The sequence below is a fragment of the Mercenaria mercenaria genome, chromosome 14 (genome assembly GCF_021730395.1).
Source record: "Mercenaria mercenaria strain notata chromosome 14, MADL_Memer_1, whole genome shotgun sequence".
NCBI lineage: Eukaryota > Metazoa > Mollusca > Bivalvia > Venerida > Veneridae > Mercenaria > Mercenaria mercenaria.
In genome coordinates, this window is record NC_069374.1 from 47,437,743 (window position 1) to 47,449,340 (window position 11,598).

At 35.8% G+C, this 11,598-nt stretch overlaps 1 protein-coding gene across 1 annotated transcript; it reads right to left on the minus strand.

Moving 5' to 3' along the window:
- Positions 1-7,610: 7,610 nt before the first annotated feature.
- On the minus strand, positions 7,611-11,132 carry LOC123528218 (superoxide dismutase [Cu-Zn]-like). Its single transcript, XM_045307947.2, has 5 exons — positions 10,980-11,132; positions 9,769-9,851; positions 9,199-9,392; positions 8,824-8,950; positions 7,611-8,344 (listed from the first exon to the last, which is right to left on the minus strand). Exons 1-5 carry the CDS (start codon positions 11,080-11,082, stop codon positions 8,240-8,242), a joined length of 612 nt encoding a protein of 203 aa, XP_045163882.2. The 5' UTR covers positions 11,083-11,132; the 3' UTR covers positions 7,611-8,239.
- Positions 11,133-11,598: the final 466 nt, after the last annotated feature.

Below are 11,598 nucleotides of genomic sequence, written 5' to 3' on the forward strand. Positions count from 1 at the left end.
TCAAAATTTATCAGCTGCTTTAGGAGATTTGAGATTATAAAACAGTACAATAACATGTCAGATGTCAGTTATCGTTTTAAGGTAGTAAGTAGTCCAAATATAAGTAGTACTATTATAAATAGTACTAATATAAATAGTACTAATCTCGACAGCAACGTGCTTACTTTTACCCTACCGCGTTTCAGTAATTATCACTTTGCATTCAATTGAAATCGGCATGTTCCTATCGCTTGCTAGGTAAAAATGGCGGCGTAAGAATTTAATGTCTCAAAAAGAGAAATTGAAAAAAGCAAAAAGTAGTAAATTCGGCGGGTTGTATTTAATGAACTGTAGTTTTCTTAATTAAAAGTTAACACCCTCTTTTCTTTTTTGTTTTTCTAAAGTAGCGATCTAGTTCTTTATGGAATATAAGTCTCTTGTTATCCGGATAATACGAAATGATTTGATAATTCCAAAATGCTAAAAAATGACAGATGAACGCTTCTGAAAATTTCAGGTTTTTCGGTAAGTTGCTGTGGCTTGATAAGAGGTTTTAACCACCAGATGTTGCAAAAAGAACGAATGGTGATTTGTTTCTATGGAACTCAAACTATTTTACTTTATTTTCGTGAATACAATACACAGTATGTTAAATAGTTTACAAATTCCATGTGAGTTATGTCAAAACCATTTACTATGGATCCTTGTGTGAAAAATGGATAATAGCCAAAAATGACCATGGATAATGCCCTACATGTGTTGTCTTTGAAAGTGTATAATAGCCGTCATTGACTTCTTTCATTTACATACCATTACAAATTGACCAGTTTTGTGTGTGTGGACATGTTTTAGTGAATGAGTTTGTAACAACATGATGATATGAACTTATTAACGATTTTTGGCTCGACTATTCAAAGAATAGTAGAGCTATTGGACTCACCCATGCGCCGGCGTTGGCGTCCCAACTTTTGGTTAAGGTTTTGTATGTAAGCTCGTATCTCAGTAACCACTTGTGGGAATAAATTGAAACTTCACACACTTATTCACTGTGATAAACTGACCTACACTGCACAGGTTCCATAAATCTAGTTTGCATTTTTACAAAATCATGTCTCTTTTTCGACTTAGAAATTCTTGGTTACGGTTTTGTATGTAAACTGGTATCTCAGTTCTCACTAATGGGAATGGATTGAAACTCCACACACTTGTTCACCGTCATGATTTGACATGCACTGTTCAGGTCTTATAACTCTATTTTGCATTTTTTTTTTCAAAATTATGCCCCTTTTTAACTTAGCAGCTTTTTGTTTTAAGTTTTTGTATGTAAGCTGGTATTTCAGTATCCACTAATGGGAAAGGATTGAAACTTCACACACTCAGTCATGGGTATCAGTCATGAGCTGATAAGCACTGTGAAGTTTCAATAACCCTTTTTCCCATTTTAACAAAATTATGCCCCTTTTCCGACTTTGTATTCACTCAGTTGACAAGGCTGTTGAATAGTCGAGCGTTGCTGTTCTCCGACAGCTCTTGTTATACTGGTAACAGGCACAGCAACCTAATAAGTAGGGCATATGAAACCCATCACAGATTAAGAGTTTTTGCCTCATATGTTATCGGAAAGAAATTTTAACACTCTCTTTCCATGAATGTAATTCTTACAATTACAGAGATAGTCCGATGATGATTTTGAATAAAGACCCGATTAAGAATGCCGAAAAGATATGGCCATATATTGGCGCTTGTTTCAGTGCTGGTGTGTGTGTGTGTGTGTGGGGGGGGGGGGGGGGGGGGGGGTACCCGGCAGTCAACCTATAGAGATCTTTGGCTCCTTTAGAAATGGCTTTTGGAGTTTGGCTGGAGGTTATCTTCAACCTACCAAGATCTACGAGACGTATAATACCGTTTTCAAAAATGCCCAGGATTTTCAACACCACAAAACATACCACATATTTTGAACAGCAGTCAAAATACCATGGTTAGTATAGCCCAAGGAACAAAGCAAAAAAAATGATCTCAATTACAATTCATAACACCAACTTAATGTATTGAACTTATAGAAGAAGAGGGAAGGGGATATTGAACAAATATTAAGTTAATGAACGTAGATCTTATCCTATACACTGGGACCAACTCTTTATATTTCAGTATAGAAATGCATGTGAGTCTTGTATTGCAGATGAAATTTTGGTTGGGGGACGACTTTGTATGGAAAAGTTAACAAGTGTACTAAATTATTAAGTACAATATCAAACTATTATCAGTTAAGGGATTAAGGGAATGTACTTCTATGAATTCACAGCAGTATTCAACATATTCCAGCAAGCAAAACTGACCTGTTAAAGTGCCATTGTTTTCACACTCTTAAAATGCTAACAGACCTCTAGCATACTTATAATTTCTAAATATGGGTGTACCCCCTCCCCCTGTGGAATCTCAGCACATTTAGATTCAGGTGTTAAAATTTACCTGTTCTGGCTTGTTTAATTTTTTACCAAAATCTAGCAGAAAAGATACAGGCGTGTAAACTTTAGAACCTTCTGACAGCGGACTTGAGTTTTAAAACAGAATTTTACAAAGAAATAGATATTTACCCTTTTGATAAAATGTTTCAGGAACATCTGGTATTGACCATGTGTATAAAACATTACCTTGGGCATGCTACAGCCATTAGTTACCACATTTTGTGAGTATACTTCTTCAATATACAACAATCGGTACCTTTAGAACAGCATATGCAAAATTTCAAACTTCATTAATGGCTATTATCCTCATAGCATTTTGGGCTTTATCTTCGAAATTTCTATGAACACTTGGGTCAGTATCCATCGACTACTACATATGCTTATATATTTGTCAATGTAGGTTATTTGATCTAAAATAAAAACTTTTGAACATGTTCATATCATTGTTTATATAATAACTGAATAATACAAAATAATATTCATTACCGAAAGTCCATTAAATGAGGTTGACAACGCTTTGAATCGCCAAATTCATTCTCAAAAGCAAAATGTACACATCGTTTTGGGCTCTCCACACTGAACAATATGTCCCATATTCAAATTGTCCAGTGCAAATGGTACAGCTTCTAAACTATGTTGAATCAGTTATAATACTTAAAACAGTCAGAATGAGTAATAAGAAAATATTGACAAAAACAATGTCCATACCAAGTTTGTAGTATTTTGGAATTATCACATCATTCTGTATTATCCGGATAACAAGGGTGTATACTACCACTTTAGATTCCCTACAGTTTGTTAACTTAAGCGCCGGGTTATAGTGTTGAGTACAGCCAGTCTACCTAGCCCTCTGACCCGTGACATTCCGTGCAAAGCATAGTTGTAAATACATGTACACTACTGATAGCTAATGCCCCTTAATATAAATAAAAAAATATTATGTTATTATTAAGTTACTAAGCATATATCTATTTCGTGAAATTAACAAAAACATTTGATAATTTTAATTATTTTATTTACTAATAATTCACTTACAACCTTACATCATGTTTCAGCAAGTAACTTTTTATCTACACTACAGTAAGTTCTTTTACTTTTATGCTCCGATTAAAATCGCACTGTCCGTCCGTCTGTCCGTTCGACCGGAATTAACTTTGCAAATTCTTGTCCAGGTTTTAACTATGCCATCCATGAAGGGATTTTAAAATACCTTGGCAGAAATATTAACCTTAATGGGACAACGTTTCATGCGTATGACCCAGACCCCTAGCTCCAAGGTCAAGGTCACACTTAAAAGTCAAATGTTAATAGGGTCTGTTTCGTGTCCAGTCCGTAACTTTGCCATTCATCAAGGGATTTTGAAATTACATAGCATAAATGTTTATCATAATGAGATGACGAGTCATGCGCAAGACCCAGACCCCTAGGTCCAAGGTCAAGGCCACACTTGGAGGTGAAATGTTAACAGGGTTTGTTTTGTGGCCGGTCCATAACTCTGCCATCCATTAAGGGACTTTGAAATATTTCGGCATAAATCATACCCATAATCAAACAATATGTGTCATGCCAAGACCGAGATCCCTAGCTCTAAGGTCAAGGTCATACTTAGATGTCTAAGGTTAATAGGATCATTTTTGTGTCCGTATATAACTATGTCATACATGAAGGGATTTGAAACAACTTGGCATAAATGTTTACCATAATAAGACAATGTATCACGTGAAGACCCGGACCCCTAGCTCCAAGACCAATGTCACACTTAGAAGTCACGTCAAAGGTTTATAGGATCTGTTTCGTGTCCGGTTCGTAACTCTGCCATTCATCAAGGAATATCGAAATTACTTGGCATTAACATCCTGGTAACGAGAAAACGTGGCATGCACAAGATCCAGATCCCTAGCTCTAAGGTAAAGGTCACATTTAGAGATTAAAGGTTAACATGTCTGTTTCTTGTTTTTTTCTATAACTCTTCCGCCGATCCAAAAAAGATTTTAAAATTACTTGGCATAGACGTTCCCTATTAAGATGACGTGTCAGACGCAAGATCAAGACCCCTAGCTTCAAGGTCAAGGTCACACTTAGAAGTCAAAGGTTAACATTGTATGTTTCCTGTTCTGTCAATAAATCTGCCATTCATCAAGGGATGTTAAAATTTATTGTCACAATTGTTCCATATAATGAGTTGTTGTGTCATGCTCAAGACCCAGGCCCTTTAGCTTCAAGGTCAAGGTTACCTTTGGATAATTTCTTTATATGGTCATAAAATGATTCCTACCTAAACTATTCTGGCATATTTTGCGCAAATAAGTGTAGCATTCTTGAGCACACTTCGGAGGCGTTTGTCACTGATAGTGACAGCTTTTGTTTGAGGTTCAATTTCAAATACTTAGTAAGTTTTGAGAACTACATACTTGTATTTTTCCTATAAAATGTTGATAAGGTCACTTGTGGATGTTTATCAAGTTACATTAAAGATGCACCACAAAATAACTATTCTTTTAAATTTCTATGATTGTAATTACATGTATACATTCTTTATATGGATAGATAGATATGTGAGAAATAACAAGTATCTAGTTACAAATTGACACTGACATATATAAGAGCAAAACAATTTGTTTAATGTCTAAATGTATTATCAAATTAATTTAGAAGTATGCACAGTACTTCATATATTAGGTGAGTTTAGACCACACTTTGTTTCTACAGTGTAAGATAATTATTATTCTATGTAAGTAAGTAAGTTGTTTATTAACGTGACTTGTGCAGTGTAATATAAATAATACAGTATTTTATACAGTAAGTAAGGCACCCGGCCTCTTGGGCCTATAAGTCACCCATGTGGATAAATCATGTCATTATACCATGTTTAGATGCAACACATTAATCATAATCATATATACATTTTATTTACAGGATATCAAAAAAAGTTATGAGTTTGTATAAATTGTGTTTCTACGTTTTACAAATGCTTGTACTAGATATTTGGCTAATAGTCTAACATGGTTATTCACTATAAAAGGCAGTTTTTCGGATTCTCCTAAGTTTATATATACAGTGTCCCTGAGCGCATGATCAAATACCCCTTTTCTTATATCTTCGTATAAGCTACAGTCTAGTAAAACGTGTTTTTCATTTTCCACTGATTGAGATGTACATAATGTACAAAGTCTGTTTTCGGTGACTCGCCGACAAATCTTCCGGTTTCAACACGTAATGGTAATATTCCTGACCAAAACTGAGCCACGAGTGACCGTTCGTTCTTTTTCAGTTTCATACTTAAATAGTCTTCACACTTGAAATCCATTTTAAACAATCTGTAGGTCCTTAATTTTGATACAGTCTGTATGTCCCTCTTCCAAATATTTACGTAGTAATTGTTTATTTTTGAGGGTATCGATGTCAGGTCCACTACTGTTTTATTTGTAAAAGAATCAGGTATATCTAATTTTAACATAATGCTCTTAATATCACTGGACCAATTGTTTGTACATTTTGTGTAATCCATGCTAAACACTTTAGCGGTAAGCCTAGTATCATCCATTGTGACAAGACGGTTCCAAAATCTTAGCATAGCAATCCAGCGTCTGTAGTAACTTGGGATCCATCCCGTATCTCCTATCATAGCTAAAATAGGTGTAAATCTGTGCACGCCAAGGAAATATCTCATTGCACGATGCTGGACGTTATCTATTGCTTGATATTGTTTGTTTCCCCAGACTGAGGCACAGTAGTCTAGGATTGGAATAACGCATGACTGATATAGTTTTTCAAACGATTTAAATCGAAATTCCTTCAGGTTGTGTATTTTGTCTATGATACCCCCTAGTGCTCTACTGGCCCCTTTAGCTAGTATGTCGCTATTGTTTGAGAAGTCATTTTTCTCATGGAAGAGTACCCCTAAGTATTTATATCGATCAGTTGTTTCGAGAATATTGTCTCCAATTTTAAAAGAGAAGTCTGTACATTGGGTTCTTCCTCTTCTAAAGTGCATGCACTTCGACTTGTTAGTGTTTATGAGCACGCGCCAACGTTTACACCATTCATGTATAGTATCTAACATACGTTGTAGGTTTTCTTCCGAGTCCGCCATAAGAACTATGTCGTCTGCGTACATTAAAAGCGACACTTTACACTCGCCCATCAGGATACCAATGTCAAGGTCATTTATTTCCTTGACGAGGTCGTTTGCGAAGATAGAAAATAGTGTCGGCGAAAGATTACAGCCCTGTTTTACGCCCGTCAAGCAATCGAACCAGCTTGTGCATTTCTGATTTATCCTCACACATGAAACCGAGCTTGCGTAAATATTCTTGATCGAGTCATACACTTTTCTGTCTATTCCATTTAATAGCAGTTTATAAAGCAGCATATCCCGATCAATATAATCAAAGAAACGTTTCAAGTCTATGTTTATAAAACTCTACTGAGAAGAGAATGACTGAATTAGTTTGCAGACGAAGCTGTGAAAACACATTAATTCAAGGAGTACTGTCCATCTGTAATCTTCTGGAGTAGCTGTATTATACCAGTATTATCAAAATGATTTGCACCAAGTTCATGTGGGAGGAAAAAATAGGCCACTAGGTCGTGGTGGGTCTTTAACACTTCAAGTAATTTCTTGAATTCCGATTGTTAAATATAAATACTAAAGCCTGCTTATTAACGGTTAATGCGAATGTGATATAGATTGTCATAGTGCAGTACTGCATAATCAGTACTATGGTAAATATAGAATGGTAGTAGTGGACTGGGAATTCATGACATGTAGAACCATCGGCCTTTCTTAAGCCAGCAGGAAGATTTCTATTCCCCGAGTGAGGCTCGAACCCATATCAATGAGGTGCAAGTAATTTGAAGTTAGCGACCTTGACCACTCGGCCACGGAGGCCCCTACCCACTGTATCAGACAGTACAAGCAAACTAATGGACACAGGCCATTTCCTCATTATTAAATTGTAAGGGAAAAGCCCATATCCCCCAGTCGCCAATTTCACTTACATTTTATCCAAGTGGCTCCGATTAATTAGGTCATCTCTGAATGGTAGCAGGAGCTCATTCCCCGTAAAATATGGAAAGTCAAACATGACTTAAAGTGTGACCCGACAATACAAACACGTCTCTTAACTAAAGACAATTCACCAAATAAAGCTAAAAACTAAATCAAAGATTTAAAAAGTTTTAATTATTTGTTGTTTTTTTCGTGACTATATATATATACATGCACGCATAAGTAATAAAGATCAGTATAATGGCACCTTTACTTACACCTCAACAACTGTTGATAAATGTGACATTTTGATACTATCGAAAGTGTATAATATTCAACATAAAATACGAAGTTTCTTAAAAATAAGCTGACAAAAACATATGAAGCAGTTTTTCAAGGGTAAATCAAATACATATCAATTGTTTTTGTTGTCACAATACATATCATACTGTGTCTAAATTATGTTTTATTTTCCACAGAATAAAGTGTAGTTGCAAAGGGTTGTCAAATTATAGATATCTGTGCTTGTAAGTACAAGTACATTTGTAGTTGTCTAAGGGAAGAGTTGTATGCCTTTGAAATAAATATACTGAAACTTCAGTTATTGACAGAAACATAACTTTCTTAAATTTCAGATTTGTAAAATCATATTTTTGTAGGATTTAAAAATAGATTTCTATACTTTTTATGATATATACATAAGAAGCATACACATAGCCTTTTTTTCTCAACAGAAGCGCGCGTTGTGCAAACTGAATAAATATATCAAATGTCTTTAACAAATAGACAGCAGATTTGCTTCAGTTCAAACTCTTTCAATAATACAGCATGCTATACGGGCCCCAGCGTTGCCAGACGCAATGCTGCCAGGATTTCCTCCGCGTCCAAGGTCGTCTTCGCCCTCATGGAGCTGAAATTAACAAAGACAAAAGGTAGACAGAGTTGACATAACGAAAAGAACCATATGAGCCGCGCCATGAGAAAACCAACATAGTGGTATCCGCGCAGTCTGGTCAGGATCGATCCATGCTGTTCGCTAACGGTTTTTCTAATTGCTTTGAAAGCCGCGGAACAGCATGGATCCTGACCAGACTGCGCGGAAGCGGTCAAAGCTGGTCGCTTTTAAAGCCACTATGTTGGTTTTCTCGTAGCGTGGCTCATATTGCTGTTTCCATTGCAAGCCTTATAGTTTCTTACAGACATTACAGAATTCTTTTTCTTCAATAAAACAAAAATCGAATAGAACAGAATAAAATATAATATTTGGCAAGACCTTAACTTCGAAAGGTGTTGGAACAGACAATTAAGGTGTGTTTTTTTCAAGTTGTTAAAAGTGTTGAATGTCAGAGGAAAATTAAAGAAATAATTTGTAAAAAGTTTATTAATTACCACAATTCCTCGGCCGATTATAGACATATCGCCATATAAGGATACTGGATAAGGGGCTATGAAATCAATAGTCACATTTCCCCAACGGTCTGCGATGACATTGCCGAGGTCTCCTACATGCCGGCGGCTGAAACGGGACAATATATCCAACTTATTGTAGAACCTTATTTCTATTTCCTATTTCCCTTTCTCAGCGTTGAATATTTCAATATAGAAAATGAAGTTACATTAACTAACCAATTAAAATGCTTCTTATAAGTACTATCATGAAAACGTCCCGATTACGTAAACAATACATATTTTAGTGAATACAACTTGAGAGTGATATATATTCAATTTTTCTTTCATTTTCACAAAATGTTATATTTTTCATACCTTTGTACGTCTGCAGGACGGCCGTGAACTGTGTTCAAAGGATTATAGTGCGACCCCATGGACCGACACCCATCGCGTAGGTCCCCATTTGCGTGTACGTGAAAACCGTGCTTTTGGATACTTTCACTTTGCGGTAAACCGGTGATCTCCCCTTGGACCCTTACAAGATGTAATCTGTGTGCATGGTAGCATGTCTGAAAAGTATAGTACATATGCTACACAAACATGTTCGTTACTAGTGTACCCTTGCCTTGACCTTTCTGTAAAAAGATGGCAGTCTGAAATGTACATTTTTTCAATGCGAATGTTTCGATCTATAAATAGCAGAATTCTAGGAAATGAACATGTTTCGAAATGGTTGGCCTCAAATATTTTGTTTTGTAACACGTAAGCACGTGTGACTAGTTTATTTTTTAAAGGGACTGCTTCCAATATTATATGTATACACGAATAAACGCACGCTCAGGAATTTACTACTGTGTTGATGAAAATTTGATAGTAATAATAATGACAAAATGTAAATAATAATAACTAAAAAAAGATAAACATATATAATAGTAAACAAGATACCATTGTTTGCGTGAATCTCACTGTGCCGGTGATCGGGCTATTTGGTCCAGTCGGGTCGGGCCGAAGGTTGCAAACGGCTTCAACTGCAATATAGCATTTTTATAACCTTTTAAAATAGACATCGATGCTTGTACTATCAGCATCAAATAAACATGTGTATAGACAACATTTTCATTCAGTCCGTGATTGTTTCATTTGCATTTGCAAAATATTGTTTAGTTATTTGAGCCGCACCATGAGAAAACCAACATAGTGCATTTGCAACATTGATCCAGACCAGCCTGCGCATCCGCGCAGTCTGGTCAGGATCCAAGCTATTCGCCAAGGGTTTCTCTGACTGCAATATGCTTTGGTCGCAAACGCACTATGTTGGTTTTCTCATGGTGCGGCTCATTTATACTTTGCATGGCAGCGTTTTCTTGTAATTCGTGTATTTTTGGCAAGAACCAAGTATATTTAACACATTCTTAACGTTTAACCTGTTGTCGGCAAGTAATTTTGTCTTTGCGACAAGTGCAGACCAAGATTATCAGCACGGACGTCTGCACTGTTCGCTATTCATTCAGTAAAGTTTCATTGAACATCATCAAATAATGAACGGCACTGCCCAAATTGAATGATAGACTAGTTTATTTTAGATATTTTGAAGGATTAATGTTAAATACATCCCCAGTAGCGATATGAATCAAAAAGTCAAGACTGAATATTTTATTTACTTAAACCATATCTAAAAGGTTTATGCTAATTTCCTGGACATTACGGTATTAAAATGAAATTATTGCTTATCAGGGTCCTGCTTAAAGTTCATGATACTACTCGCTGTGTCCTTAATACATTTTTAAATAAACATACTGACGCAAAAAATTCCAAAGGGACTGGGGCAGTTAACCTCATAATAATTTAAACTCTATACGAAAAACGCAACCAAGAAAAATGATAGCAGACTCGACTTGATTGCGCCTGTTCATGAGATGTAATAAAATGTGCAACACCCCTCATGCCCCCCCCCCCCCCACCCACCTCCTCCCCCACCAAGAAGCACCAGCGGAAGCGGACTTCTATCATAGTTAAATTTAATGTATCCCGTATTTTCTAACTTAAGCGATTATTTTTTTAAGCAGTCATCTTTCATAGTGACTCGCCTTATTCTAACACCTATAAATTTCTGTAGAGATTTTCTATAATTATTTTATTACAAATAAAAAACTAACCTCTCCTTCCAGTGCACCCTTGTGCATCTATATAACACGCTTGAAAAACGCACGACAAAATCAAAATCCCCAATTTGATGCATAAACTTTTGAATTCACTCATGTTGACAAAGATCTGCAAACACGTTTGAGATTTATAAAGCTGACAGTAACTTATAAGCAAATTGAACATTCTTTCGGTCGATAAATAAATTCCGACCTTTTTGAGTAGGAAATATTGATCATTCTTTACATAACATTGCCGTATTTCCAAGAAATAGACTTATTTTAAGGCATGACCCCAAAAATCTTACTTGGCAATGCTAAGTTACGCTTACAACGGGACCAAGTAGTTTTTTTAAATGTAATCATAATATTATTTTAAAGGTCACCGCCCATTTTAAGGTTCCGAACTATGACATATAATTTGCAATACTGTAGAACTATATCTAACATTTGTTGTTTTGACCAAAAACGGCCATTTCGTGGAGATATGAGTTCGTGGATTTCAAATGATATAGAACAAAAAAATGAATGAAAGTTTTCTTGTTCGTTGTGATTTAATTTCGTGGGTTGATTCATCCACGAAATCCATGAAAATAAGCCCCCACCCCCCATGCATGGATATTAATGATTTCAC